This window comes from Dacryopinax primogenitus (genome assembly GCF_000292625.1).
Source record: "Dacryopinax primogenitus strain DJM-731 SS1 chromosome Unknown DACRYscaffold_2, whole genome shotgun sequence".
NCBI classification, from domain to species: domain Eukaryota; kingdom Fungi; phylum Basidiomycota; class Dacrymycetes; order Dacrymycetales; family Dacrymycetaceae; genus Dacryopinax; species Dacryopinax primogenitus.
In genome coordinates, this window is record NW_024467199.1 from 1582243 (window position 1) to 1609774 (window position 27532).

Here is a 27532-nt window from a genome sequence, read left to right on the forward strand (position 1 = left end):
ACCTTGTATTGGCGCTCAACATAGAACGTTTGGACACAAGTTACGGCAGGATGTCGACCTACCATACCATCTCGCCCTTGAGCCTCTCTCCAGAGCCCGTCTCCGCTCTGGCATTCGATCCGTTCTCAGATACCCTTTGGTCGGGCTCTGAATCTGGTATCATATCATGCTACAATGGAATTGAACCGTCCAATGTTCGGTACCCGTTGGTCTCGAATCCCTTGCCCCCTGCTGGGATAAAGAGAATACTTGTGACGGATAGGGAGATTCGTAGTTTCAGCAGCGCGGGTGTTGGAGGAAGGAGTCGAGGTGGTATAAGTCGGTGGTTCTACAGGTGCGAACCACATTTATGGTGCCAGGATATGCAGCTTGGCTGATCACCGGGAAGGTCTATGTTGCCGTTGTCTGCTTTCGCGAATCACCCCACGTCGTCCACCGGAGCACTGCTCGCCACAGCGAGCGCAGTTCAGGAACTGTCCTTGCCGGCGGAGACCATCTCCCGCCAGATCCCGACAACCGCCCCCGTCACTCAGATGCGGACATCCTCCAGTGGGCTTCTTGTCACCGGTGCTACTGATGGCTATCTCCGAACGTACGATGTTCGTCACCCTCGCGGACATGTATACAGCTCGGCCGACGTCAAGGCGCATAATGGGGCTGTACACTGTCTTGAAACGAGCGGGAACTTCACGTTTTCTGTTGGGCTGAACATGAGGTACCATTCCCTTCTATATGCGTCAACAGTTCGCTGAACAAGAATGCAGACAAGGCAGGCCATATCCAGAACCGTTAGTCAAACTGTACGACTTGCGGAATCTTCGACCGTTATCGCCAATTCCTTTCTCAGCTCCAGCTTTTCTGAATGTGAATCCAAATCGACCAACCATGCTCTTTGTCACTTCGAGCACCGGTCTCATTCACAACGTGGACATAGGCAACCCGAATGACAGCGGAGAGTTCTATCAGGTCTGTCGTTCAGCCCGCCCTGCATGCCTGTTATTTGTGCTAAATTATGAGTAGCTCGACATTGCATCCTATCTGACAGCGAGCGCAATATCCTCAAACGGAACATACGTTGGCTTTGGGGATGCCGAAGGTCTTGTACATCTGATCACGTCAACCGCCAATGACGAACGTGTGCCGTTTAATGGACCCAACGGCGTCCCCGGTGAAGCTCCAGATGCCACCGAGCCGCTTCCGGAGATACATTGGGACAATAGCACGTACGCGTCTTTGATTCTAGTTGACAGGCTTTCTGAAGCTGCTTCTGCACTCAGTCCCTTAAACATGGTTGGAATGCCATACTACAACACTCCGCTTCTTTCAAGGCTAACGACAACGTTTGCTCCCGAATTTGAGTCGTTCTATCCTCCACCCAAGATTCCTGTCCAAGTCCTCTCATCGATGAAAATCGTAGATTTCGTTGGCTGGGCGTCCCTGCCCCGGGACCTCCGAGGACGGCGCAACGTGGTTGCCAAGAAGGACGACATCAAGCAAGGAAAATTCAAGAGTGAAAGAGCCAGACGCGGCGGTGCCGACGTGAGTGTGTTGGTCTTAAATGTCAGATTGATTACTCATTTTCCGTCACATAGATTTTATCTCCCATCACCGATGGCCAGGATGATCAGATTCCAAAGCATTACAGACGGGTGGATATCGAATACTCCCATTTCGGCGTCGAGGATTTCGATTTTGAGTGAGCCGTCATATCCTTGCAGTTACGAGTGCTGGCTAATCATTCCTAGACGGTATAATCGAACTCCTTACAGCGGCCTGGAGACGCATATACTGAATTGTTACTCGAACGCATTACTACAGATGCTGTTCTTTTCCGATTGTATTCGCAAAGTTGCTTTGTCTCATATTGCATCACCTTGCCCTCGCGAGCAATGCCTTCTTTGCGAAGTTGGGTTCCTCTGCAAAAATCTGGACGATGCGAAGGGAGTCAACTGTCATTCTGGCAACTTCTGCAAATCTTTGAGCACGTTCCCACAGGGTCAGTGTATTCCGCCAGCACTTCACATGAGTTTCCCTGATTTTGCTTGCAGCAAACGCCCTAGGCCTCGTCGAGTCTGACTATCAGGATAATACAACGGATTATGGGACCCTCATTCAAACATTCCAGCGATTTCTTCTTGATCAAATGGCGGTCGAATCGGATAAGAAGCCAGATAAGAACCCTGCCTTGTGCAAGGACTTGCGTGGGGAGCCCTTGACTACGCCTTCTATATCTCAACTGACCGGCCTCAATACCACCACGGTTGCCACATGTATGCAATGCCGAGCGACTAGCACTAAGGAAGGGGTTTCCCATGCCATTGATCTTGTTTACCCTCGCAAGGTGATATCTTCAGCTCGCTTCATCGCAACTTACCGATGCGTTATCAGGGCCTTTCTACCGAGCCGTCTCCTGCCAACGACTTCGAATCGATTCTCTCATCTTCCCTCAGTCGTAACATGACGTACAAAGCGACTTGCCCAACCTGTCGTAATGTGACGATCAGCGGATCTAGACGTGTTCTCCGTGGTCGAAGCTTACCCCCAATACTGGCCATCAATGCTGCCGCACAGTCCGCCGACAATGCGGCCTACTGGGCAGACGGTCGCAAAGGCGAACGATTCTTGACGAGCACCGTTACTGCTAAGATGGAAAGCATCTTGGAAGAAGGTGGCGACGTAATTCAGGTGGAAGTTGAATATGAGCTCCGCGTATGTCTGAGACGCTCAGTGCACGAGCTCCGCTCATGGAAGTGCAGGGCATCATCGTGCAAGTGAAAAGCGACAAAGAAACTTCTCACCTGGTCGCCTTAATGAAGGGTATGTTAGCAGCCTATTCATGTCGATTGGCGTATTTATCTATATTATCAGTGCCCGATAGCCAGGCCAGGGAGCCGACAGAGAGTCCCTGGTACATTTTCAACGACTTCTGTGTGCACAACATCCCTGAAAGTGACGCACTCGGCTTCCCTGGCCCATGGAAAGTGCCCACAATTTTGTGGTTCGAACGCATAGACACAGATGCTGTAGTTGACCTCAGCACACTGCCAATGAATGTAGACGCCCATATCCTCACCGAGGATATCTGCCTCTCGTGGTACGTTTCTACGAGGTGGAAGTGCCAAATTATGAGGTTTGCTGACGTAAGTGGGCAGGCATCGTGACCCCAAGAAGATCATGCACGAGATTTTCACGTGGAATGAGATTCCAACACCTGGAACCCTTGTGGCTATCGATACGGAGTTTGTCCAGATGCAGAAGGTGAAGGACCTGAGGCCTTGACAGACAGGAAGATCTCACTCATTCCTACTGTAGGAAGAAGTTGAGGCACGGTCAGACCAATTCCGCAAAGTGCTGCGACCCAATCAATTTGCCCTGGCTCGTGTTTCAGTGGTCAGGGGAGACGGTCCGAAAGAAGGAGTGCCGTTCATCGACGACTATGTTCAGGTATCTGAGTCAGTTTACGACTATGTAACGCAGTTCTCGGGCATTGAGCGTAAGTCGCCATTCCTAGCAGTTTCTGTCTTTTAATGTGTCGTACAGCCGGCGACCTGGATCCTTCTGTATCCAAGCACACCGTTGTCCCTTTGAAGACTGTGTACCAGAAGATTCGCCTTCTGGTAGACCTTGGCTGCATTTTCGTAGGGCATGGTTTGGCTCAGGATTGGAGGATAATCAGTAGGTCGTCAAAACTTGTGACGTGCCCGTTCTGAATGTTCTTTAGACATGTTTGTGCCACCTGACCAGGTCATCGATACGGTGTCGTTGTACCACTTACGAAAGCGGGCGCGAAAGATCAGTTTGCGCTTCCTTGCTTGGTTCCTCCTGAAAGGCAACATTCAAACTGGAAACCACGACTCCATCGAAGACGCTCGTACCGCGCTGATGTTATATAAGGCATACATGGTGATGGAGGGGGAAGGCAAGTTTGACGAGCTACTCGATCGACTCGCGACGGAGGGCAGGGAGCTTGTGTGTCACAAGGGTTCTGTGTTTGTGGACACTGCTGATGTCATTTCTAGAACTTCAAAGTGCCTGAAGAAACTGCAACCCCTACCGTAGAGCCATCCTCTGCGGCAGTTATCGGAGTTGGGACAACGTCTGAAGTAGCCCCTGCCCACCCTCCTCGTCAGAGCTCTCCTCAGATCACGCGCAATCAGACCACAAGCCCTAGTTTGTCATCCCCCTCTCGGGGCACGTTTCCTGCTCCGCCTCGCTTCCGATCATCGACAGCGTATGGTACCCACAAAGTCCTTATAGGCGAGCGAGACCGCACGCCCCCTCCTCGGACCCCACCGCCGCCGCCGCGATTCTCATCCCATCCGTATGGAACGAGGACGATTCTCTCGCCAAACAGACCTCCAAAGAATAATCATAATCAAGCGAACTATGGCGGCAACAACAGTGTACAACAAACCTGATGCATTTGTGGTCTAGTCAAGTTGTGGCATGTTATGTATCGTTTTGGGGCAGGATAGAGTGAAAATGTGGTATTCAAAGGATGACTCCAGGGCCACTAAAATTTTTTACTTGATGTCTGAGCTGACGCTCAGTTGTGTTAAAGCAGGGTGGCGCAGCGGAAGCGCGCAGGGCTCATATGTTGAAACCCTGAGGTCACTAGATCAAGACTAGTTCCTGCTAACACTAACGAATTATTTTGCTTGTCAATGTGACTAACTTTTTCACGTGACTCTACCCGCGACATTTAATCAATTAGGGTGACTTGGTCGCGTCGCACATTGCACATATACCCGACATCCGGCACATCTGTCAGGACACGATCAAGATGTCCAATGTACAATTAAAGGAAAGACTCTCATCGGCGCTGTTGCTTTTTAGATCTGGAAAGCTGAAAGAGGCATTGGTATGTTTTAATGAGGTACGGAGAGATATCTATCACCTGTTTGGAATTACCCCTTGACCAAACTCCGAAGTGCATCGATCGTGAGCCAAGCTCCCATCAGTTCTATGACGCCCGTGCTGCAACGTTCGAGAGGCTGAAAAGGTATAAGGAGGCGTTGAAAGACGCGAAAATGGTCATACAATACTCTCCTGAGCAGCCCAAGGTACAAGGTCGTTTCTCACAGGGGTTCTCCTATCTGACGAGGAGGATAAAGGGCTACATCCGCGCTGCGCGTCTTTTTCTACGACTGAACAAGCTGGAACGTACCCTCGACATGTGCGCTATGGCGGTTGAACGCCTGGCCGTATCTGAGAAGACCAAGCGAGCTGAAGTCGGTGCGATCAGGGACGAGGCACTCGCTGCCATCGAGGAGCGCGACGCTGGCAACATAGCTTCGACTTGTCATATACATCGACTTCCCTACGAGATACTCAGTCTCATATTCTTTGACGCTATGGTGGACGACGTGTCAATTCCTATCACTGCCTCCCATGTCTGCAGACGATGGCGTGAAACCGCATTATCAAATTCCTGGCTCTGGTCGACCCTCGTCCTCCAAAGGCGAAGATCGGAGTTGAAAACAGCCATGTGGATGAAGCGATCACACTCGCGATGTGTTGATCTTCGTATCAGGAATGATTTTTTTCTCCCAGTGGATCACCAAGAATGGTTCAAAAAATTGGTGCGATTGGTGGGGCACAATGAGCCTGCTCGGCTAGACCTGGCTATTGGGCAGACATTGCGGGATATGATATTCGACAACCTTCCTTCATCAATTGCGGACAATCTACGGGTGCTGTGTCTCCATGTGTACCTCAAGAATCCACAAGGCAAGGCCGGCTTCACTCTACCGGCCTTCACCTCCCTTCGGCGACTGGAGCTGACCGGCTATGTTCGCATTCCCTCCGAACTCACATGTCGTGACCTCGAAATCCTCGTGATTCAATCAATATGGCCATGCGGGGAGCCGGCGGCTCTGTTTCGCCGGCTTCTCTCCGACTTACCAAAGCTCCGAGTATTGTCACTCAAGAGTCCAGTACCTGCATCTGGAAGGGATACTACCCCTCCTCCGGAAGACAACGAAATAATCGCCCTTCCGAGTCTGCAGAGCGTAGAGTTCATCGGACCTGGTAATTGGCTGGCCCTCGTCAAGAACATGGACGTTCCCGCGCTGCAAAGCCTACGACTAGATCAGTGTGTTCGGACGAGAGCGGCTGAGCTCATGTCCACTCTGCAACCCCACTACTCAGCAATCTCCGAGCTCTCTCTCTGCAGTACATCACTCGACGAACAATGGCTGCGCACCCACCTTGGAATGTACAAGAACCTGAACAGGTTGGAGATATCCCGCTCTGCTGAGCTTACGAACCATCTGGTCGAGGACCTCGCCAACCGATCGGATTGGCCCAACTTGCAGTATGTCAACTTCTCCCACTGTCCGCTCATTACGGGCAGTCCGTTGCTACGGCTCGTCCGATCCCATCTACCACCTCCCGACGATTCCCCAGACAGGGGCGATCCTCCCGATGCCGAGGGACTACCAAACGACGTTCGGCCAATTAAGTCCCTGATCATCGACGGCTGCCCTAAGATCGATCACGAAATTGCCCACAAACTTCGAGCTCTCGTGCCTGACTTCAGTTGCGTCTATTTAACCAAGGAAGCGTCCATCAAGAGGCGGCGCGCCGATCCGTGAAGTGTTTGCTCCTACGCACTGGCTTTTATGGTTTCATCCCTCTTATGCTATACATATCACGTATTACGATTATATCCGAACTGGCATGTTGTACAACAGTAAGAAGTAAATGAGTAACTTTGTCGGCCTACGAAAATTTGGTATCTCAACGGCTACAACATCTCCCGGAATCCGGGACGTCATCAGCCGGTGCATCATCATTGTGGTGCAGCATCCCTGCCCATCCCTGCGGCCATACCCACCGACAGGGCGTTGGTCATGTTGTTGGCCATGCCGGGATCCGAGGCGGGCACGAATACCGTACGGTTGCCGTACGCAGCCACGCGCTGAATCTCTAGGCGCCTGAGCTCGACCTCCTTTGCAAACTCGTCGCGGATTTCTGCAACAGCCTGTGCTTTGATCTTGATCGCGTCCGCCTCTGCGGCAGCCTGGATACGGATGGCGTTCGCCCTAGCGTCGGCGGCGATAGCGGATGCCTGAGCGTCGGCACGAGCCTTGGCAACGACAGTGTATGCGTCGGCATCCGCGATGGCCTGGCGCTGCTTGGATTGTACTTGTGCGACCTGCAGCTGACCTTCCTCTTTCTTGACGCGGTTCGAGTTCTCCCGGTCCACGTTGGCTGCGCAGCTCGATCAGTATCTCCCTACGAAGCGATATCAGGACCGGCTTACCAGCCTCGACCTGCGCCTCGAGCGCCCTCCGGGTGAGATGATCCATAGTCTGCGCAATCTCACCCTTGAACTTCCTGTCAATCACCGCCAGGTCCTTGAGAACAATACCGTACTCCAGCGCAGCTAGGTGAAGGTCGTCCATCGCGCGCGAGCGGAGCGAATCCAAGAAGGCGGTCGAATCGCCTGGATGCTCCTCCAGTTCTGGGCCTAAAGTACGTGACTTGACCATCGACGCGTATTCCACTGCGTGACATAGTCGTCAGTCATGCTCGTGTGAGAAGGCAGGAATTGGGCTCACAGTGCGCAACGATCTGGGTCAAGATCGACTGGCTCTTGTCTCGCAGAGCATCGTACGGGCTGACATACCCGTGTTGTGTGAGCTTGAGCGGCTCCTCCAGTTGCCACTTGAGGTAGATTGTGAGGGACACAGGAACTTGGTCCTTCGTCATGATGTCCTTAGCCGGCATCTCGATCTGGCATTCGCCCCGGGTGAATAGGGAGCGGAAGGTGACCTAAAACCCCGCAGAGGAGATCAGGATGCAGTCGGTGGGAAGTAAGAGAAACGTACATTAGGGTTGGTGATGACGTGCTGCCCGGCGGGGATCTGCTGCAGCTCATCCCCACGCTGGAGGATGGCACAGTTGTTAGCGGGAATGTTCAGGCTGCGTGTCATGTCAATACATTTTCCTCTTCAGGACCAGATATGCACTCACAAAGTAGCGACAACATACTCTTGACTATTGCGCTTGGCCCCGAGCGTGCTGGCCATCCTAACTTCCTGCATGTACCCGAGGACCTGGTTCGTCATTTTATCCGTAATCGCCTTAGCCAGATGTGTCTGGTCCACCACCGCGAGGACGTCATACGTTCCCTGCAGAGCGAGAGCCACGAACCCGCCGCTGCGAATGACGAAGATCTGATTCTGGGGATCGGAGACGACCGCCGCCTGGTTCTGGCTTACTTGGACAGCCGTAAGGCCCTGGAACTGGAGTACAGTGTCGGACACGCCCTGGCGGCCGTCGAACTTGCGCGCCCACCAGTTACGGAAGGGGAAGCCGGGGTATTTACCGGGTTGCATGAGGAGTTCCGGCCAGCCTGCACGGTTCACGAGCCCGATTTGCCCGGGGGAGATCTCTCGCCCGAAATCCATCGGCTGTATCTTGCACATTATGCTGCGGTGACCCGCGGACACGATCTGGTCATTGAGCTTGTGAAGGGCGGGGATGAGACCATCCTCCCCACATCGGACGAAGAAGGGGCGATGCTATGCAACACCCACATTAGCGCACACGACCACAGCTATGCAAACAGGCGCACCTGATCAAGATATTCCACCGTGTTGACAAAAGGAACCAGCGTGTTCCTCGGTACGGACGACTCTGGAGTAACACTCTTGCCCTTGTTTGGGCGTGTCGACTTCTCAGATAAACGGGCATCATCGTTCGCCCCGAGAACGGTGGTACCATCGAAGTCGCTACAAGCGTCCATGGCAGAAGTCAGGATTATACGGTGGAGTTAAAGCGGGGTGTTGGCAGGTGTACGTGCGGGTCAAGGCTGTGGAATGTCTTCAGCACACAACCTGTCGCCTTATATACATGCCTGCCATGGTTTGAGGTGGCATCACCGTCCAGTGTGTCGAGTGGCAATAACCTGTCGCTCCCGGCCGAAGAGTACCGCGACTGCCGAGATGATGCGATGCTGACACCTGAACCCGGCGGGAATTGGAATTTAGGAGAGGTAATTCCTCCGATGACCCCTTTTGGGCGCATTTTGCCTACCATGACCCCTCGGGTGCAAATCCCTGAAATGACCCCAAGGCCTGCCCTAAGCAACCACGGACCTTCCAATTAAGAAACGCGGTGGTAGGAGTTCAAGATGCGTTAGGGTCCAGTCTCTTCGTGTCCGTTTATAAACTGCTTTCCTTATTTGGTTACTTAGGGCAGGCCTTGGGGTCATTGTAGGCAAAATGCGCCCAAAAGGGGTCATCGGAGGAATTACCTCGAATTTAGGTTCACGACGGGAGGCCAAGGCTTGTTCTGTTGCCTCGCATGCGGCCTTTGCATTGACTACATGGTACGGGTCATGCGGCCGTCCCTGCTGGAATGTGCACTGCAAGCCCTGCTTGTGACGTTCGTGCTGAGAGTGGGAGATCCGGATAAATCAGAGTGTGCACTGCCTGGTCAAGCCTCTATGTTTAGCACACCTCCCGGATTTGGAAGGTAGGGTTCCGGGAAAATAAAAAGAAATTGGCATAAATTTTGTGTGAAGAGTCTGTCTGTTTGCATGTAGGAATAATCCGAAAGAGAAACGACCGGGAAAGAGTGTTGAAGGAAAGAGAAGTGATTTGCTGTTTACGGTTCAAGTTGAGTGACGTAAACCGCAGGACTCCGACTGTCAACCCTCAGACGGTCCCTTACGTCCATAGCGAAATTTCAATCGCTCACTCGCTTACTACATACCCACCACCATTCCTGGGCATCTACCTCAGAGACTAGAGAGGCAACAATGGCAGGAGGGAAGAACAGGAGGAAAATAAAGGACATGTTCTCTCCTCCCTCAGCGTCTTCACTAGGCAACGTCGTTTCGACTCCTAATGGCTCCAACGCGTCCCTCACCCCCGAGACCGAGTCCACTCCGGGAGCGGGCGACGACTTGTTAGATGATCTCATGGCCCAGCTGGATGCCAAGGACGACGCAACTAAGGGGGAGGCTGCTCAGGTGCTGCATGACGTTGCAAAACAGGAGGCAAAGGAGACGCAGGCTCTTGAGGGCAAGGGGAAGAAGCTGAGCAGTAAGGAGAAGTTCAAAGCCAGACAGGTATGTGCTCGTCCCCTCATTCTCTGATCTCGTTTTTTGCAGTGATTATCTAACGATTATGCTGTGTTACAGGCAAGAAAAGCCGAAGCTCTAGCCGCCTCCTATGCCCCTATCGACGCTTCCGCCGATACGAAACTGGAAGCCGAAGCCCGAGCAGAAGAAGCCGCCATCCGAGCAGTATGCTTCAAATCCCACCTGGAGATGTGGGAATGCCCGCCAGACGGGAACTGTATGTTCACCGCGGTGGCGGACCAGCTCTCCATCCTCGGTTTCCTACCCCAGGGCGAGGCCAGGCCGGAAACGACACGCAAGGCCGCGGCGGAGTATATGCGCGCGCATCCGGACGACTTCTTGCCGTTCTTGCCTAGTATGGAAGGCGAGGATGGGACGGGAGCGACGGACGACGGGATCATGACTTCCCACCAATATGCGAAGTACTGTGATAATATCGAGGGGACGGCACAATGGGGTGGTCAGCCGGAGCTGCTTGCTCTCGCGAAAGCGTATGGGGTGGAGATCGATGTTGTACAAGGGGGAACGCCGAGCGTTGTCAAGACGAGACCGAGTGAGGACGGGAAGCATCTACCGATAGCGACAATCAGCTATCATCGGAGGATGTACGGGCTAGGCGAAGTAGGTCGTTTCCCGTGTTTTGCTCAGTTGAGATACTGATGATTGGCCAGCATTATAATTCACTCAGACCACTAGAACGACATAGCTTCTCTATCCCTTTACCGCACCTCGGCGGTCACCGCGGTCATACCCACGGATCAGAGCACGAGCACCGACACCGACACAACCGATCCCAATCCCACTAAATCCTTATCATGTCCACCCTCTCGCCTCCCACCCAGTTCCACGATCTCCCCGAACACAAGATGTAATTATGTAGAGATACAACGCCCCCGCGCTTAGCGTGAGGCGCCCGGTATACCGACAGCAAGATGTATGCTCAGTACACTAATCAGTCCGGAATCGCACCCTCCCCGCCCTATTCCCACACAAACATACATGCTTTCAGAACAGCGGTTCGCTTTCCTCCCTTCGTCGTGCCGAGTCCGTGTCGTCCCCATCCGCGGCACCCAGGACGGCTCCTAACTCCGCATAGGGATCATACTGCGAGCTTGTCCGCTCCGCGGCAGCCCCGTTACCCGTAATCCCCGCACTGGGATCGTCTTCCCCATCTCCGTCGTCCACCAGTTGGCCCATAGACATAGGCGCCGGTGCACCCTCATCCTCCCCTATATCGCCTAGTAAAGGAGAACCGGCAAGCTCCCGGATCCCGCTCGGAGTAGTGGGAAGGATGCTCGCCGGCGCGGGGAGTTGTGTAGGCGCGTTCAGGTCTGGCGCACGGACGAGCACTGCACGGGAGGTGGAGTTCAGTGCTGGGCTGTCGGCGAGGTATTTCGGTCGAGCAGTGCGAATGAAGCCCTGTCATGAGATACTTAGTTCTATCCCCTAAAATGATATGCACGACTTACCTCTGGGTTCTTGTGGTATATTGATCCCAGGCTGGCTGTATGCAGCAACAGCTGATCCAGCGCACCCCTCTCCATCCGGTCCGTATCCGTCGATATAGGCGGCATGTTCACCAATACGATATCCTTCGCAGCCGAGGCGTGCGAGGACAGCAGCCGCCAGTACATGTACCCCCGATCTCGCAGATCGGGGTTGTCGACTTCTTCTGTTGCCACTTGGAGCACTTTGGCAACCAGTCCTTGCGCTTCTTGTGGTTTGCGGATGAAGAGCTTGACTACGGCGGTAAGGAGGGCGAATTGGACCTGAGATAGGACGATTAGACTGGAGGAATGACAAGTATACATTATATTCACCTCTTTGGTCTCCTCCAGGAATGTGTATGCCAAGTCGTCCAGCAGTTCATGGGAGTTATCGATCCTGTCCGCATACTGCCCCAGGATCCATATGATCGCAGCCTTGCTCTCCGGGTCTTCCGTAATCAGATCCAGCTTCGCACAAAGTTGCGGGATCACGCTCTCGTATTCGCTCGGGTATCTCCTGAAGATGTCCTTGATGACGACCGCAGCCTCCTGCACAACGTAGCTCGCATCGCTCTTGATGAGTTCTAGGAGCAGGCCTATGCATCTGTCTGACGAATTGGGCACCTTGATGGCGAGCCGACCGATGGAGCGCACTGCCTTGCGTGCAAAGTCGACATCGGCTTCTGCTGCCGACTGCCCAAGCTCAACAAGGACTTCTTTGTAGTTGTTCTCCGTCGCGAGCCGGTACATGATCTCGAGCTTCGCAAGTTTGACGTAGATTGGGTCGTTGTACTTGGTGAAGAAGACCCGGACGTCGTTCCGCAAGATGGTCGGCCGTCGCTGGATGATAAGCAGGATGTTGCGAAGGGCGACGTACTGCACCTCCGGGCCGGAAGAGAGGAGCGTGACCAGAGGTGGCCCCATCTTGTGGCATAGTTCCTCGATCTCGTCCCTGTCGTTCATGTAGTTCATGAGGTATAGAAGAACCTTGATGGTGGTAAGCACGATAGCGGAATTGGTGTTTTGTAGCCGGATGGAGAGCTTTTTGCCAAGAGCTAGCGCGTCGTCCGGTCGTTGGGGAACGAAGTTCATCAACGCTTCCAGGATGTAGATCTGGCCCCATCTGCACAACATGAGTCAAATGGTGCTGCTTTGGGTAGGGAAGATGGGCTTACTCGGAACTCTCATTGAGTGCGACAGTAAGCTTCAACGCCGTGCTGGCATTGAGCTTAATGAGCTGTGTATCACCCCTCTCCTGTATCTCGCTCAGTGCAGCCATCGCGTTGGCCACTACAGTGACGTTCTCATCCATCATCTGTGCTCGCAAGCTATTGACTAGCCCCTCGCGCTCGCACATTCGATGATCGAACATGTACATTTTGGCGACACAAATCGCTGCAGTCTTGCGCACGTAAGGGTCGGACTCGCGTAGGGAATGCCGGAGGGGGTCACATAGAGATTCCATAGCAATAGGGAGGGGGATGTAGGCAAGGGTGCGTATGGCGAGAGCGCGGAGAAGGGGGTTGCGGTCGTTAGCATCCTGCGCACAGTGAGCAATGGCACAGAGATATGTCACGCCCCGTGCACACCTGCAACAGGGAGCGAATAGCGGGGTCGATTTGATCTGCCTTTATTCGAGCATAGTTCATGACATAGAGATAGATCACTGAAGTATCTCAGTACAACTCGAAGAATACAAGCGACCGTCACGCACTCTTCTTGACCTCAAAGACGGGCGTGTTCAAACACTCCATTATGTCCCCCCACAATGACGCCACTTGCAATCGATCAGCTTGTTCCCATGCTCTACGGGAAAGCGCACGCACTGTCGTTCCCCATTGTCATGTTTGCGAGCACTCGCTTCAGGATCGTCTTTCGTTTGTCCCATTTCTTGTCGCCTTTGGTGAGCGCCTTGTGCAGATCCTCTCTGATCTCCTGGAGTTTTCCGCGAGAGAAGAACTTGCCATCTTGGGCGCCTTGGGACATGGGGATCGACTACAACCTTTGGTATGAGGAGTGAAGGAAGAAGGTGAGGGAGGGGAAGACTTCGGGGTAGAGAAGCAGTGAACAATAACGGGCCAAAGAACGAGCGGTTCCGGGCCGTGTTCATCATCTTACCACGTGGCAAATAATCCGTGGCTAGTTCTAGCAGACCCCTACACGTCGTGCTCTCCAACCTTTAAGCTCATCGTCCAAAATGCGTCTGTTGTACGGCGTCCTCCTCCTCGTCGCCTCCTTGAGCGCAGCCGTCGCCCAGGTTACCCATGCTGAGCTTGTCCGTCTTGCTGCCGCCAACAACGGCGTCATCAAGCTCAATCCCGTACTGTACGACGCGCTCACCGCGCCGAACCGCCAATGGAGCGCAGCTATCCAGTTCACAGCCCTCAGCCCCCAGTTCAAGTGTTCTCCTTGCTCGTAAGCGCGTATTTCCAGGTTCAATGTAGAGCGGTGTTGATGAGAGTGCAGCGATTTCAATCCTAGCTTCAAGTCGGTTGCCAAGGCATGGAGCAAAGTGCATTCAGCTGAGCGGGATCAGCACTTTTTCGCCACGCTTGACTTCCTCGAGGGTCAGGATGTCTTCAAGAGGGTATACCCTTTCCATAAGCCTAATCTTCTGTTTGTACTTACAACATTTGCCCTCAGCTGGGCCTCTCCTCCGCCCCCGTCCTCCAATTCTTCCCGGCCCTTGAAGGTCCTTCCGTCCGACCCAACCCACAACGACTCGAGTTCTCGTACGACTTCAGCCGACACGGATTCGACGCTGAAGAACTCGCCAAAGATCTTTCCAACCACACACCTATCCCGATTCCCTACACGGCTCCCTTCAACTGGCAGCCTTGGTTCTTCGGTTTCACATTCCTCGTTCTCTCCCTCGTCGCTGGCCGATTCGCATGGATATACCTCAGGGAGATCATCAGCAACCGCTGGCTGTGGGCAGCTGCCACTGTAGGCCTTACACTGGTGATGACCTCGGGATACATGTTCGTCCAAATTCGGGGGATGCCATATGCGCAGCATAATAGCATGATCGCCGGGGGATTCCAAAACCAGTTTGGGATAGAGGTCAACTTGGTCGCTGCTCTCTGTACGCTTTGTTCATTTCGAATATTGGTCGTGACTGCTAACAAGTGACATAGATGGTCTTCTCGGCGCGTCTTACCTCGCTCTTATCCTTCTCGTACCTCGGATACCCTCCCCAATCCGGCAGCGCGCCAGCGTCTACCTCTGGACAGGTATCCTCTTCGTGCTCTTCAGCATCCTGATCAGCTTCTTCCGCATCAAGAACGGAGGTACGTTCCTCTCAGTCATTTCCCACTTCTTGGGCTGACCATGTGCAATAGGTTATCCGTTCAAGTTGCTACTATGAAGCTGAGCTACGAATAAGACAAAAGCGTGTAGGGTACACGTATAATGGATGAGGATATACATGAGACATGTACATGTGCGCTGTGTGCAAACAAAATTTAAAATCCACCAAAGATGACATCAATCTCGTCCCCGCCGACCTTCGGCTTTTTCTTTTTCCTCTTAGTCGAGGCGATGGGTAGTCCGCTTGCAGGGATGCTCTCGCCGGGCATAGGCTCGTGTGCTGTGCCCTCTGGCGGTAGCTCCGCTGCCTCTCCCTCAACTAGCTCACCAGACTCCGGGATATCAGTCATATCCATTATCGGCGCATCAGCAATCATATCCTCCCGAACAATATCCATGGGCACGTCGTCCTCTTCCAAGAAACTGAGAGGAATCTCAGGCGGGAAAGACTGCGCTCTAGCGGCAGGGTCTACAATCATCGTATCCTCTTCGAGAGGTGCAAGTCTTCTGACGATCGCATGGCCGAGGTCGTATCCCGCCTCTTTGGCGATTGCTGCTGATGTTGTCTTGTTAAGAGACGGGGTAGGTATGGCTGTCTCCGTTCCTAGTAAGACCTGGAGCGCTCGAGAGAGGCGTTTCACTGGCACACGCTTCACTCCGCTCTCCACCTAGACAAATCATGAGCTGGTTTTTCCTCATATCTCATTACCTTACAGGCAGGCGCTGGGACAGCGTATCCAGAGACTGCCAAGTATTGACAATTTCCGCCGCAAGCGAACTGAAAACGCTGTGCAATCTTGCAGCAATGGCGATGAGGGTCATAGTCAGAGGGAAGAACGCTGTGCTCCTCAGCTGGGCTTCAAACCACCTGATCAAACAGTCAGATCAAGCCTGTACATAATAAAATACGGACTTGTAGGCGGATTGACATCGGTCGATCGCATGTGCGAAAAGATGGGAAATCAAGGACAGATGGGAGAGGGAGTTTGCTGTTAAGTCTTGTTTTGGTACCTTCGACCACGCTGCTCGCTTGATGTTTCTGCACCTCCATAAAATAACGACATAGTATATAACGCAAAGCTCACTTAGGATCGAAGAAGAATAATTCACGGAAGGCATCAATCAGCCCTCCGAGTTTTGCATTGTGAACACGTCTGGCAAGTCGTCGAATCTCGGCAGCTCGCTTCCAGAAAATCCCGCTCCGGTGCTGAGAGTTGCCCTTATAGTATACCCGATCAAGAATTGCAAGCTCAGCATCAAGGATTGAGCTCAGAGAATGCACTGCTCTTGATGTTGTTCGAAGCGTTTTCAGTTCCTGATCAATGACAGAGACAAGTTCCGCCGGCAACGCTTCTCGAGGAATTGTGCTCACTGCCAAAAATAAAAAGGGAAGTTCAACACACTGACAGCAGGATGGCTAAAACTACTTACTGTGTGGTTTAGCTTGACCTAAGCATAGGCAACGGGCCAACCGCAAAACACTTCAACCAAAGGAAGTGAAATACTTCCGGTAGCCCAAATTTTGGGGATAAAATGAAAAATAACCGTTTGGTTTCCCAGACGGGGAATCGAACCCCGAGCCGCTGCGTGAAAGGCAGCAATGTTAGCCGTTACACCATCTGGGATGGTTGGTAAAGAGGGATTGAAACTGAATTGGTGTAATGTAATATGACAGCTAAACACGCCGACAGCCCAAAAACTTCTCCACACCTCATCCTACACCCAAAAAGTTTGTTCAGGTGAACCTGAATATATTGTATACACTACATGAACAACAAAAATGTCTGTGACTCTACTCTACATCATCGTCTCCAGGCCAGCAAAGCAGCAGCGGCCGCCTGGCTGATATCCAACTTATCTGACTCGCTGCCATTCCCGTTTGCGACAGCATTCAATGCTTCCCTCGTCTGATTGTGTAAAACTTCCTGCCTCTTCGCATCCTCTTCCGCAGCACCGGGAACGCGGCGGCCCATAGCAGCGAGCAATGCGCAGACATTCGCCCGCAGCTCAGGCTGGTACTTGTTCTCCTTGTTGACTAGGATGGCGACAAGGGTGGCCACGGCAGGAGAGTCAGGTACCAGGACCGGGGCGGTCGGGGAGGTGGGAGCAGACCCAGGGAGAGAGAAAGTTGTCGACGTCGGCGTAGTGGTAGATGTGGATGGGCTTGAGGAGAAAAATGCAGACAGAACATGAGGTACTGTATGGAAATCAGGAACAATGTTGCTAGCAGATGAGCAATGCCGTCTCACCTCCATGGGTTTGTGTCGCAAGCAATGTCATTGCAATAATTCCCTCATTGAGTAGAAGGGGATACTTCTGACTCCTGCTAATGAGCTCCGCCAGAGCGGTGGTTGAACGAGTGTTTACTAATCGATCCATAGCAGACTTCCGTTCGTGTTCGGGAATGGCCGAGCCATTGTTTGTGCATAAGGACTTGATGACACTGACAAGTACACGGGTGCCTTCACTCTTAACAGCTATAGTGTCCGAACGCTTGACCAATCCAAGGATCTGCTCAAGGCAGCTGTTGTGGTCAGTGCCCGCTTGAAGTAGCCTCAGAGAATTGAGCGCTGTCATACATCAGTTACAATAGGGTAGCGGCTGATTCCGCCTCCTCACCATTAGATTGGGCGAGGTGCTTAGAAACTCCGATGGCAGATAACTGCACAGTCTCCGCGATATCCCACTTTTGCTCCCAGATTCGAGACGCAGCCAGGGCCTCCAATAAGCCGGCATCTCCGATGATAGCACGGTTCCCTGGAGCGTGTCCCATGTTCTTGAGCAGACCAATAACACCGTGTTTCAGCTTGATGTCAGTCTTCCTATCAAGGAGCATGATTAAATTGGCGGTAAGGGATATGGGAGGTGAAGCCAGTGTCAGGCAATGTGATTCTGGACATGATGTCAGTCTGCCTGGGATCAGTTAGACTATCTGACAACTTACCTTTCCTCGCCAAGTTGCCCAATGCCAATGTCCCACAAATTGCCATGTCATGATAACCATCATCTTCGTTTGCATTCACCTTCGTGCGCGGCTTGTAGCTTCGAATCCACTTCAGCATTGTCTTGACGAACCAGCCACCACTCTCGTCCTTTTCGTTCCATAGGACATCAAGGTTGGCATCTTCGCCCGATACAGCAATGATCGCTTTGATGACAGCAGCCTTGCAGAAAGCGAGCGTCCTCTCCCATCGCTTCCTATCTTTATCTGAGTGTTCCGACCAGTACGATGGCGCTTGGACTTGCTCTACAAAGCGGATAATTTGAGCAAGATATGAATTCTCAGGTGTATGGCTGGCGGCTGAACGACCAAGAAGCTGCCGGACTTCCGCCAGATCAAGGGCTAAGCTCTCAAGTGACATGCACACCTGTTCCAGGACTTCAAGATCGGCGTCAATGAGGGGCAGTCTCGTCGCCACTTGGTTAAATACGTCAGGGAGCTTCTCAGGAAATGGCGGAAGGACGAATGGCAAAGGATCCAGCAGATACATGAGACTTGCGCCGTCAAAAATGGGTTTGCTGTCTTCGTCGCTGTCCTCCGCTGGTTCCCGCCAATCGTCGAGCGCACGCCACGCCCAATTCGACACGCCGAAACGCCAAAGCCACTCTTCTTTCATATCTGGTATCGAGGTTGATGCCGAGGTCGATGCCCACCCGCCAGCGGGATAGAGGCCGACAATAATGCGCAGAACAATCAGAGGTGCACCAAGCCGTAGGAGCTTTTCCTTTGCGGGGTCTACAGCTGACGCGTCAAAAACCGCAAGGTCGATAACAACCAAGACGCACCGAAACTTGCACTGATGTTTAGCAATGCTCCGACTGCGGTCTTGATAACACGAAGGTCATCGAGTAACAGTGGCTGCGCTTGCTTCGATTGAGGATCCTTCTCAGAAGGCAAACGAATCCAGGGAAGGTAGGATTCCAGGAGTCCAAGCACGCTCTCCACATAGTCCGTTGCTAAGAATATTGCACGATTGTCATCTTGATCGAGATATTAGCACAGCAAATTTTCTGTCGATTGCTCGGGCACACCATCATCCGCGCAAAGATTGGCGCCCACCCGAAGAACCTCAACCAAAGCCGGAACACGTAGGCCGCGGCTCGGCACTCCTGTGACACCTGGGGTGCCCTTCACCAAACCCGTGATTGATTTAGGGAGGCCACCTTTTCCCAGCTTGCCATGGAGATCATCTGTACAGCATCGTCAATAACCAGGTACAAGTAGACAGGTGATTCGTGCGTACCCTCCGTCTTGTGCCGCAGTATGTCTGCCAAAGACTTCGCCGCCTTGGCGATCTTGGTCCACCGGGGATCTGTATCCAGTGCTCCGGCTACCAGCTTGTTCATCTCCTCGAGATAAGCTGCTAGCGCCGTGGGGTCACTCTGCATGTCTGCACTCAACTTCAGTGCGGGAGCGTTGGAGCTCATTGTGGTCAGGAATGGGTGAAGTACAGGGATGTAAGTAAGTCGTGTGGTCGTCGTATTTCAGGGAGTGTGGCGGAGCTAAGACGAGGCAGGGATCTTCCAAATGCCTCCGTGAAAGTCAAAACAGACCGGTACCGCCAGATTCTTTGTGGGGTGAAGAGCAACATTTACAACAAGCTACCACCAGTAACAGCCCAAATCACAATCTATTTATACTGGCATGATTCTCACGCACAATCATTATCACAAGATCAGTCGAAGAGAATTCTGTGTGGCACCGCTTAAGCTTACTTCAGTGAGGCGGTGTCGCGTCACGGTCAGGTACATCGAGGTAAGCAGAATCGGCGACCCCTGCCCGCTTAGCCCAGCAGATCTAGAATCGATCCAGGAAGTACATGCTGAAATGGTCTGATTAATACAATGCAGAAGAAGCAATGTCAACCATCAGCTTCTCACCCCATTTTGGGGTATAAATCCAGCCGGCGGCACTTGCATGCCAGGCGGCATCATTGGCACACCAGGAGGAGGAAATGCCATCCCTTGAGGGAAGCCGCTGGGAGGAGGGGGCATGCCTTGTGGATATCCAGACATGCCATATCCAGCTTGCGCTTGAAATCCTGGCGGTGGTGGAGGCATCCCAGGTGCGCCCACGGCTGGGTTATAAACTGGTACGCCCGGCGGTGGGGGTGGAGCTGCGCCGTACTGCATCATTGGTTGGTTAGGAATGCCGAAGGGTGACGGGAGAGCTGCCGCAGGTCCAGCCGAGAGGACACCTGCGAATTGACCCTGATACCCCATCGGGCCACCAGAACCTGGCAGAATACCCATCGGGGCAGGGGGCGGTCGAAGGCCGAGTGGAAGTGCGTTGTTCTTTTTTGCTTGGGACGCAAGCATACGTTCCGCATCTGTACCATGTCTCTCCCCCTTTCCATCCTTTTTGAACGCGTACTGAACAGTGATCGCCTTGTTCATCAGGAACTGGTTGTTCATGGACTCGATGGCTCTGTCAGACGACTCGAAATCAGAGTACGAGATGAAGCCGTAGCCTTTGGATTCGCTCGTTTGAGGATCGCGAGCGATCTGGAGACGATATCTTAGAAATAAACCACACGCAGACGATGAATACTCACTTTAGCGGGTTGGGTTAGAATACCGAACGCGCTGAACGTGTCGTACAATAGACGCTCGTCCACGTTCGGATCAAGATTCCCGATGAAGAGGTTTGCCCCAACATCGAGTTGCTTCTTGTCTGATGACGCCTGGAAGGTAATGAGATTTACTAGAAATTGGATGCAGACATGGCACACCTTGTTCACACGTATGGGCTTGCCCCATAGCTTTATCTGGTTCATGATCTTGCAAGCATACTCGGCGTCCTCCTCAGTTAAAAACTCGCAGAACCCATACCCTTGGTGCGCCATGGATATCCTGTCCTTCGGCAGGTGTACATTCACTGGTGAACAGGTCAGTCTCAGTAGTTACTGAGCATAAGAGCGGACGTACCAACAGGGCCCGCCTGAAGCATCAGCTCCCAGATGATGGCATCTGTGACTCGCTCGTCGAGGTTACCCTAAAAATCATCGTCATACAATGCTGACTTCTCGTGAGGCCTTGAGCCCACCAGATATACTGTTGCTTCTTGGTTTCTATCTTCCTGTTGTTTTGACATGATTGTGACTGGAAAGCAAGGGCACACGAATGCTTGACTTACATAATATGTATCCGCTCTGACGCGGGATTTAAATCGGTGATAAGGTCCCTGAGCCTTATCGCCGCGTCACGAACATCTACTTCGTGCTAAGTCGCGTTCACGCGCGCCACCACTCTTGCAAGCGTATCCTCCCAAGTCGACCCGTATCTCTTCATTCATCCAAGCTGGAAAAGACGTCTGCACTGGTACAATGGCTGCTAGCACAGCGACGGCGCGTACACCTGCCCCAAAACCTAGAAGACCATCGGACGGGCAAGGAAGGGGAGCTTCGCCAGACCCAGCTAGGAGAAAGAGCACCGCAAGGAAGACGACTGGGGGGAAGGCACCTCGAAAAGGTACGTTTTGGACGTCCCATGAGACGAGCTCAGTTACTTATAAACAATTTCTCCTCATGAAGTAAGTAATCCGAACCCCCCAGATACGCCAACCCGCAAGAAGAGACGATATCGTCCTGGTACTCTCGCGCTACGTGAAATCCGCAAGTACCAGAAAACAACCGATCTCCTATTGCAGAAACTCCCTTTCTCTCGTCTTGTACGTGTGTATTATACCACGATATGTGATGGGATGCTGAAAGATCGCATAGGTCCGAGAAATCGCCACAGACATGACGACGCTGAACCGTGATGTTCGATGGCAGTCATCAGCCCTTCGAGCATTACAAGAGGCAACAGAAGCCTACCTTGTACACCTTTTTGAGGATGCGTGAGTGTATATACCTCGCCCTGTTATCGTTTACTCATGCTCTGTTACAGCTACCTCTGTACCCTACATGCGAAGCGTGTCACTCTCATGCAACGCGACCTTCAACTAGCACGTCGGATACGTGGGAAATGGGGAGATATTGGGTACTGAGCAGTCTCGAGAGCCAGACCGTTGTTGCGTATGCCGGTCACGTTACGCTTTTCTTTTTCAGTTATCCTCCCGTGTACGATCTGGATTTTTGGAGTCACCAGTCTGTCGATTCTCCAGTGCATCAGCCCTTGTAATACATTAGTCATTAATTCAATTTGTGGATCATAACGCAATTTATCATCGCGCACTATTTGTTGTGGGGCAAAGGAGAACAGGTCACGAGAGGGTCTAATAGCGGTCTGTGGCTCTCAATTGGCTGAGATCACCGAGAAGCGCTGCCGTTCCCTTGTTCTTCCGCATGAACACTAGGTCATTACCCAGTTCTCAACCCTGCATACTACTAATCATCTCAAACAAGTGCTTTCATTTCTATGAAGAAAGGACTGTCTCTCATTCAGCGACAATAACGAGCCGCAACCGGGCTGACGTCCATCCATCCCTTATCTAAAACATCGACAACATCAGCTGGCAATCCCTTTCTCGCTATCAGCGCAATTCATCTCGAGTTGTTCGGTACTACTAGCTGCGAGGATAACTCCATCGGATTCCGTGAGCATTGAATGATGCTGGCACCAACGAAGGGCAACTTCAGTCAATCGTAGACTGTGCTTCTCCTGCATGAAGTTATGAACATTTGTTGGAGATAGTCAAATATGCATACCCCAACAATCTTAATCTTCTCCAAGGCATTGAGGTAGCCTTCCTTTACGTAGCGTTCCCGATACAGCTTTGCGAAGGCGCCAGCTCCACTGAAACGGCCCTCATTGGGAAGTTGGTCGATGGAAGTGATTTTACCCAAGAACAGTCCTCCCGCGAGCGGGTTGAACACCACCAGGCGAATGCCATACGTGCGAAGGCAGGGAACAAGTTCTGGTTCAATCGATCGCTGCAAGGCATTGTACATCGCCTGATATATGCCGGGTTTGACCCATCCATTTGCCTTGCAGATCTCACAGATCGCCGACACTTCCCACGAGGCAAAGTTGGACAGCCCGAAGATCTCGCTTATCACATAAACGTTTGCGACATGACGGCGAGAAAATTGGCACACAAATGGCCTTGTTTATAAAGTTTGTCGACTTCCTCAAGTGTTTTCTCGAACGGGACGCTCCTGTCCGGTGCATGAAGGTAAAACGCTCGAATTGGGAGATTTCTGAGTGCTTTGCGCGATTCCAAGAGGGTGCTACGCAGTTTCTCGGGATTGTGATCCCCAGGTGCTGAGGGGTAACTCTTGGTGTCGACTGTTGCGCCCCTCAATTCCAATTGAGAAAGATACTGTTCTGTGGTACCACCGCCATAAACACGAGCCGAATCGAGCTTGTGACATGCAGATCAGTCAAGAACATGTTGTTGCAGTTGCGATTTCTGACCTCCCTATAGTTATATTTGAGTAGAAACACATGCAGCATCTTCTGAGCAGTATCCAAGTCCGAAACGCGCACAGCAGCCTGTCCAGGTGCACCAATGCTAGCCGTTCCCTAGTTGAACAGCACAGTGAGCGTTGTGAGAAAGGAAGTCATCTGAGACCACATACGAAGAGCAAAGGAACACGAGAATGAACCATGGTGTTGGTCAATGGCAGGAATATCTGCGACTTCTCGATGATTAATACAAATAATACGTTGGCTCCCAGGGTGACATTTTATAGGGCTGCTTAACCAAGGTCGAACAGTATTAATCAGCTCGTCAACAGTGCTGGTGGTGGCAACAACACAACCCGCATCGGAAAATCGTCTTAGTCAGCGAATTGGTGTTCGGCCTAAGTTTCGTCCGCGGATGGGTTTCCATCCTTTTCGATGGGTCATAACGCTTTCGAGGTGCTTAGAGTGGCCTCTAGTGCCATTTCACAGATCCTCCAGAGGCAGGTTAACAGTGACATTCATCACATTATCATCGATCCACCATAAGCCTGATAGATGTCTTCCTTACTTCCACGATGTGACAATTGCCATCTTGACCTAGTCAAGGCGCTTAGCGCCAGTACAGAGGGGCGCTGGGCCCAACATTCGTCCAGCCCTTATCCAGCGCCTCGACGACATCCGCGGGAAGCGGGCCTTTGGCACTGTCCGTACAGTTCATCTCCAACTGCTCGGCGCTGCTGGCTCCTAGAATGACACCGTTCTTCGGGGTGAGGGCAGAATGATGCTGGCACCACCGAAGCGCAATTTCGGTCAGTCTCAAACCGTGCTTGTCCTGTCGCGTCATCAGAATCTGCTATTCGGGGATGAAGTACACCGAACGCACCCCGACGGTTTTGATATCCTTCAATGCGTTGATGTAGGTCTCCTTCACATAACGTTCCCGGTACATCTTTGCACCAGAACTGTCTCCACTGAAACGGCCCTCGTCCGGAAGCTGGTCAACTGAAGTGATCTTGCCAGAGAAAAGGCCGCCAGCAAGAGGGTTGTACACGACCAGGCGGATGTTGTACTTGCGCAGGCAAGGAACGAGCTCGACATCGATAGCACGCTGCAAGGCGTTGTACATTGCTTGATAGATACCGGGCATGACCCATCCACGGCCCTTGCAGATCTCGCAGATGGAAGAGACTTCCCAGGCGGCATAGTTTGAGAGCCCAAAGATCTCGCTGCTCTGCATTAACGGGAAATATGACGATTGAAGAGGTTTGACGACATACAAAAGGCCCTCCTTGTAGAGGTTGTTCATCTCCTCCAGTGTCTCCTCAAAACGCACGCTCCTGTCTGGCGCGTGAAGGTACAGCACTCGTACCTTTTGACGTCCAAGCGCCTTGAGCGAGGTCAGGAATGTTTCGCGCAGCTTGGCAGGCTTGTGGTCGCCCGGACTATTGGGATAGACCTTGGTGTCGATAGTGGAGTCCTTGAGATCCAACTTGGATAAATACTCCTCGGTGGTTCCATTGCCGTAGTTGCGAGCGGTGTCGAGCTGACCGGACGTCAGGGGAGCAAGACGCAGGTTTGCAGAACACGCACCTCCTTGTAACCGTGGCCGTAGAACACGTCAAGGAGATTCTGGGCCGTCGCCATATCCGATGTACGGACTGCACCTAGGCTAGCCTGACCAATGGTCATAGTGCCCTGCCCACGACATTCTCAGTCTGCTATAATGAGTTCTCAGAAGCGTGACATACGAAGATTAACGGAACACGAGCAGCCATATTGTGGGTTTATTGACACAGGAGGAGACTTGCTTGTCGAAGAGGAGAACGCCAGCGAGTCTCCGTTGTGGAGTCGACGACTACTTATATCTCGGGGGAGACGACATTATCTGTGTGGAGGTCCGCCAACAACCCGGGAGAATCACCCCTCAAAGACCAGCGACGCGTCCTTATGTAGCGATTCGGCGTGAGAGATGAACCTAGATTTATTGTTCTACCTACACTAATTATCATTTTCTCTTGCCTCGGGGGAACTACAGCCATGAACATCGGAATAAGACAAAAAAGATGCAGAAGGGAGAATACAAACATAAGCAACCAATTTGTGTCATGATGATACCTCAGTACTTGATCTCCCTCCGACTCGGCGTACCGTCTCCCATATCAGGGGGGCCAACCCATCTCCACCCTCGTCCAACTTCACCTCCAACTTCTTCCTCTCCGACACGCACATTCGCGTTCATCTCCACGATCTTCTCAACTCGCTCCCAGATCTCCTTGCGCCGCTTCAGGTTTGGTTCGTATGAGAGGATGCTGTCTCGCAGTTGTGTGCTGAGCAAAGGTATCCCGCCGGTACGCTGCAGGACTGATAAGGTCGAGGGAAGCATGGAATGAGCCAGTGCCGTGGTCTGCCGATTAAAGTACAGTCGACGGCGCACATACATCGAGCTGGCGATTACGGCAGCGAAAGCTAGACAACATATGAGTACATGTGTACATGTGTACATGTGTACATGATCGGCATGGGGAAAACACACCGATAACGTATATCTTCGCTTGTTCCCACAGTCTCCTCATCCAGACACGGACCTTGCATCCAGCGCTCATTTTTGCCTGGACAGCCGTTACCCAGTCCTCACCTTCCTCATCCCTTCCAGACACGACAAATTTCCTATCTTCAAGCTCACTCAAAGCGGCCGAAAACACCTCATCCAGTCGTTCCGGGCCCAAGCTTTTGCCCTCATGGGTCTCGCTCATCATGTGCTTGATTTCGGATTTCTTCACACCGGCCCACTTCCAAGGGATGTCGCTTGGAGAGAAAATTGAGCGAGGTTCTCGTCCGTAACAGATCTGCTCTCCTCGATACCGTTGCAATCTTTCGATGATCCAGCGCCCAGCGTTCGTCAGTAGCTTCTTGCGGCTCTCATCCTCCACGCATGTAGGGGGGAAGGCGACTGGTCCAAGCCCGGGATATCCGTCCAGCACTGGATTAAGAGCGGAGAGAGGATGACGTTTGAGTATCAGCGGCGCATCGCACGTCACGAGTTTGATGTCGCAGTTCGCTTTGTCCGGACAAGGGGTGCAAGAAAGTGGCTGCATGAACGGGGGAAACAGGGGAATCGGAGGACAATCGGTCTTGCCTTCTGTCATACAACGTTCTCCAGCGTTCAATTGCTCTAATCGTTCGTCCAAGACAGCATTCGTGCTGCTATCCCGATCACAGAAACCAAGTTTGGCAGAAGATCTCGCGAACTGGAAGACGAGAAGCCAGAGAAGAATGAGAAGCATGACGGGCGCAACCGTTGCTGGTCTAATGAGAGCCTGGCGCTCTGTGACATTGATGGTGGCAAGTGCGTCAGATTTTCGGTCATCCAACTTTCCCCGGATCGATAGAACCCCTTCTTCGGGCTCTTCGTCTGTCGGATCGGAGCTGGGAAGGGGCTTTTTCGTTCGGAGTACGAAACCTGCTCCCGTATCCACTGCCTTCGTGAACGGGTTTGTCGGCGAGTCTCTTGCACCATTCGCTGGAACACTCCGTCGTCCACCTGCCGACGATATTGGTGTGCTGGAACTTGCTACTGGGCCTTGCGACCTTCTGCGAGCATAGGTTTCTACGGGTGGATCGGGTGACGATGACCCCATCTGAAACACATTTTCATCGCTGAATGCGGCTTCTTCAATGATTCGCTATTGAGACACACATGAATATATGCCACAATAATAATATTGAAGCATACGCACACTCTTTCTTCCCGTCTGGGGTGATGTAGGTTCAGGCTCCGGCTCCTCCAATTCCTCTTCCTGCTCCTGATGCGCAGCGGCTGACATCCTGAAAGCGCGTCGGCGAGATGTCTAGTATATGTCAGCCGAAAGAAGATCAGTCATAGGAGCAATGAGCGCGTACTGATGTAGAAGCCGGTGCTGCTGAGCTCCGTCTGCCCCTAGGTCGCGGGGGCGTCACGTCCTCCTCTGCTGCACCATCCACTAGCTGTCCGGTGACTCCATCTCTAATCCCGTTCGCCTTAGGGCTTCTTGTCAAGTCCCTTTGTCGTTTTGCCAGTATTGGGGTTCTATTCATGGCTATTTCGGTGTTGAACAGTGCAATTAAGCCAGTTTTATTTGACGCGACTCGCGTGTCGATGTCATGTGCCTGTAACAGACCCGTTAACTGAGCCACAGTAAGGGTAGCAGGGTCAAAGTGGGGCTCGAGATATACGAGGGAGCTGAGGAGTTCCGCTGTGGACGCACGAGGTGGCATGGTGGTCGTCGCTAGCAGAGCCGTGCGTCGTGTC

General features: G+C 52.5%; 12 protein-coding genes and 2 non-coding genes across 14 annotated transcripts; 5 read left to right on the forward strand and 9 right to left on the reverse strand.

Annotated features, from left to right (window-relative positions):
- Positions 1 to 50: 50 nt before the first annotated feature.
- On the forward strand, positions 51 to 4059 carry DACRYDRAFT_46547 (uncharacterized protein; the record flags this gene model as incomplete). Its single annotated transcript, XM_040774715.1, has 15 exons — positions 51 to 352; positions 389 to 715; positions 765 to 966; positions 1021 to 1223; positions 1278 to 1539; positions 1629 to 1696; positions 1746 to 2002; positions 2049 to 2341; positions 2389 to 2709; positions 2757 to 2817; positions 2869 to 3094; positions 3153 to 3258; positions 3313 to 3493; positions 3541 to 3675; positions 3722 to 4059. 15 exons carry the CDS (start codon positions 51 to 53, stop codon positions 4057 to 4059), a joined length of 3282 nt encoding a protein of 1093 aa, XP_040632643.1.
- Positions 4060 to 4559: 500 nt separating this feature from the next.
- DACRYDRAFT_t9 lies at positions 4560 to 4638 on the forward strand. The gene has a single exon. It is a non-coding gene; the product is annotated as a tRNA-Met (tRNA).
- Positions 4639 to 5030: 392 nt separating this feature from the next.
- On the forward strand, positions 5031 to 6596 carry DACRYDRAFT_104236 (uncharacterized protein; the record flags this gene model as incomplete). The annotated part of the gene is made up of 1 exon (XM_040767895.1): positions 5031 to 6596. The coding sequence occupies one exon, from the start codon at positions 5031 to 5033 to the stop codon at positions 6594 to 6596; it is 1566 nt and encodes a 521-aa protein (XP_040632644.1).
- A 79-nt stretch (positions 6597 to 6675) lies between these two features.
- On the reverse strand, positions 6676 to 8918 carry DACRYDRAFT_20138 (band 7 domain-containing protein). Its single transcript, XM_040771812.1, has 6 exons — positions 8585 to 8918; positions 7981 to 8531; positions 7836 to 7929; positions 7566 to 7779; positions 7268 to 7510; positions 6676 to 7215 (listed from the first exon to the last, which is right to left on the reverse strand). Exons 1-6 carry the CDS (start codon positions 8753 to 8755, stop codon positions 6794 to 6796), a joined length of 1695 nt encoding a protein of 564 aa, XP_040632645.1. The 5' UTR covers positions 8756 to 8918; the 3' UTR covers positions 6676 to 6793.
- Positions 8919 to 9789: 871 nt separating this feature from the next.
- On the reverse strand, positions 9790 to 13584 carry DACRYDRAFT_20139 (vesicle-mediated transport-related protein). Its single transcript, XM_040771813.1, has 9 exons — positions 13410 to 13584; positions 13298 to 13360; positions 13173 to 13249; positions 12759 to 13123; positions 11917 to 12706; positions 11566 to 11865; positions 10768 to 11515; positions 10155 to 10717; positions 9790 to 10082 (listed from the first exon to the last, which is right to left on the reverse strand). Exons 1-7 carry the CDS (start codon positions 13567 to 13569, stop codon positions 11102 to 11104), a joined length of 2169 nt encoding a protein of 722 aa, XP_040632646.1. The 5' UTR covers positions 13570 to 13584; the 3' UTR covers positions 9790 to 10082; positions 10155 to 10717; positions 10768 to 11101.
- Positions 13585 to 13780: 196 nt separating this feature from the next.
- DACRYDRAFT_62405 (uncharacterized protein) lies at positions 13781 to 15049 on the forward strand (the record flags this gene model as incomplete). Its single annotated transcript, XM_040775695.1, has 5 exons — positions 13781 to 13998; positions 14050 to 14170; positions 14227 to 14668; positions 14721 to 14873; positions 14925 to 15049. The coding sequence occupies 5 exons, from the start codon at positions 13781 to 13783 to the stop codon at positions 14948 to 14950; spliced, it is 960 nt and encodes a 319-aa protein (XP_040632647.1). The 3' UTR covers positions 14951 to 15049.
- A 924-nt stretch (positions 15050 to 15973) lies between these two features.
- On the reverse strand, positions 15974 to 16249 carry DACRYDRAFT_46569 (uncharacterized protein; the record flags this gene model as incomplete). The annotated part of the gene is made up of 1 exon (XM_040774717.1): positions 15974 to 16249. A coding segment is annotated over one exon (276 nt), but the record flags the coding sequence as incomplete, so codon positions are not given.
- A 196-nt stretch (positions 16250 to 16445) lies between these two features.
- DACRYDRAFT_t11 lies at positions 16446 to 16517 on the reverse strand. Its single transcript has one exon. It is a non-coding gene; the product is annotated as a tRNA-Glu (tRNA).
- Positions 16518 to 16694: 177 nt separating this feature from the next.
- On the reverse strand, positions 16695 to 19335 carry DACRYDRAFT_98363 (uncharacterized protein; the record flags this gene model as incomplete). The annotated part of the gene is made up of 7 exons (XM_040777523.1): positions 19137 to 19335; positions 18925 to 19083; positions 18679 to 18873; positions 17837 to 18628; positions 17512 to 17784; positions 17142 to 17462; positions 16695 to 17089 (listed from the first exon to the last, which is right to left on the reverse strand). The coding sequence occupies exons 1-7, from the start codon at positions 19318 to 19320 to the stop codon at positions 16695 to 16697; spliced, it is 2319 nt and encodes a 772-aa protein (XP_040632649.1). The 5' UTR covers positions 19321 to 19335.
- A 377-nt stretch (positions 19336 to 19712) lies between these two features.
- On the reverse strand, positions 19713 to 20986 carry DACRYDRAFT_62409 (uncharacterized protein; the record flags this gene model as incomplete). Its single annotated transcript, XM_040775696.1, has 5 exons — positions 19713 to 20397; positions 20448 to 20576; positions 20625 to 20770; positions 20821 to 20887; positions 20939 to 20986. The coding sequence occupies 5 exons, from the start codon at positions 20984 to 20986 to the stop codon at positions 19762 to 19764; spliced, it is 1026 nt and encodes a 341-aa protein (XP_040632650.1). The 3' UTR covers positions 19713 to 19761.
- A 195-nt stretch (positions 20987 to 21181) lies between these two features.
- On the forward strand, positions 21182 to 22018 carry DACRYDRAFT_20141 (histone H3 variant). Its single transcript, XM_040771814.1, has 4 exons — positions 21182 to 21363; positions 21426 to 21562; positions 21615 to 21733; positions 21784 to 22018. Exons 1-4 carry the CDS (start codon positions 21219 to 21221, stop codon positions 21881 to 21883), a joined length of 501 nt encoding a protein of 166 aa, XP_040632651.1. The 5' UTR covers positions 21182 to 21218; the 3' UTR covers positions 21884 to 22018.
- Positions 22019 to 22344: 326 nt separating this feature from the next.
- DACRYDRAFT_104245 (Aldo/keto reductase) lies at positions 22345 to 23447 on the reverse strand (the record flags this gene model as incomplete). Its single annotated transcript, XM_040767896.1, has 5 exons — positions 22345 to 22497; positions 22545 to 22887; positions 22935 to 23200; positions 23254 to 23361; positions 23418 to 23447. The coding sequence occupies 5 exons, from the start codon at positions 23445 to 23447 to the stop codon at positions 22345 to 22347; spliced, it is 900 nt and encodes a 299-aa protein (XP_040632652.1).
- A 407-nt stretch (positions 23448 to 23854) lies between these two features.
- On the reverse strand, positions 23855 to 25019 carry DACRYDRAFT_113804 (Aldo/keto reductase; the record flags this gene model as incomplete). Its single annotated transcript, XM_040769703.1, has 5 exons — positions 23855 to 24076; positions 24128 to 24470; positions 24522 to 24787; positions 24835 to 24939; positions 24993 to 25019. 5 exons carry the CDS (start codon positions 25017 to 25019, stop codon positions 23855 to 23857), a joined length of 963 nt encoding a protein of 320 aa, XP_040632653.1.
- Positions 25020 to 25248: 229 nt separating this feature from the next.
- On the reverse strand, positions 25249 to 27498 carry DACRYDRAFT_113805 (uncharacterized protein; the record flags this gene model as incomplete). The annotated part of the gene is made up of 4 exons (XM_040769704.1): positions 25249 to 25710; positions 25778 to 26927; positions 26982 to 27092; positions 27145 to 27498. The coding sequence occupies 4 exons, from the start codon at positions 27496 to 27498 to the stop codon at positions 25361 to 25363; spliced, it is 1965 nt and encodes a 654-aa protein (XP_040632654.1). The 3' UTR covers positions 25249 to 25360.
- Between the last annotated feature and the right edge of the window lie 34 nt (positions 27499 to 27532).

Coding starts and splice junctions, on each gene's coding strand:
- DACRYDRAFT_20141 (XM_040771814.1), top strand. CDS start 21,219: ATGGCTGCTAGCACAGCGACGGCGCGTACACCTGCCCCAAAACCTAGA. Junction 21,364..21,425: donor GGGGAAGGCACCTCGAAAAG/GTACGTTTTGGA, acceptor CTCCTCATGAAG/TAAGTAATCCGAACCCCCCA. Junction 21,563..21,614: donor AACTCCCTTTCTCTCGTCTT/GTACGTGTGTAT, acceptor AAGATCGCATAG/GTCCGAGAAATCGCCACAGA.
- DACRYDRAFT_20139 (XM_040771813.1), bottom strand. CDS start 13,569: ATGTCCCAAGGCGCCCAAGATGGCAAGTTCTTCTCTCGCGGAAAACTC. Junction 13,361..13,409: donor CATGACAATGGGGAACGACA/GTGCGTGCGCTT, acceptor ATCGATTGCAAG/TGGCGTCATTGTGGGGGGAC. Junction 11,516..11,565: donor TATACCACAAGAACCCAGAG/GTAAGTCGTGCA, acceptor ATCTCATGACAG/GGCTTCATTCGCACTGCTCG.
- DACRYDRAFT_20138 (XM_040771812.1), bottom strand. CDS start 8,755: ATGGACGCTTGTAGCGACTTCGATGGTACCACCGTTCTCGGGGCGAAC. Junction 7,780..7,835: donor ACGTCATCACCAACCCTAAT/GTACGTTTCTCT, acceptor GCGGGGTTTTAG/GTCACCTTCCGCTCCCTATT. Junction 7,511..7,565: donor GACCCAGATCGTTGCGCACT/GTGAGCCCAATT, acceptor TATGTCACGCAG/TGGAATACGCGTCGATGGTC.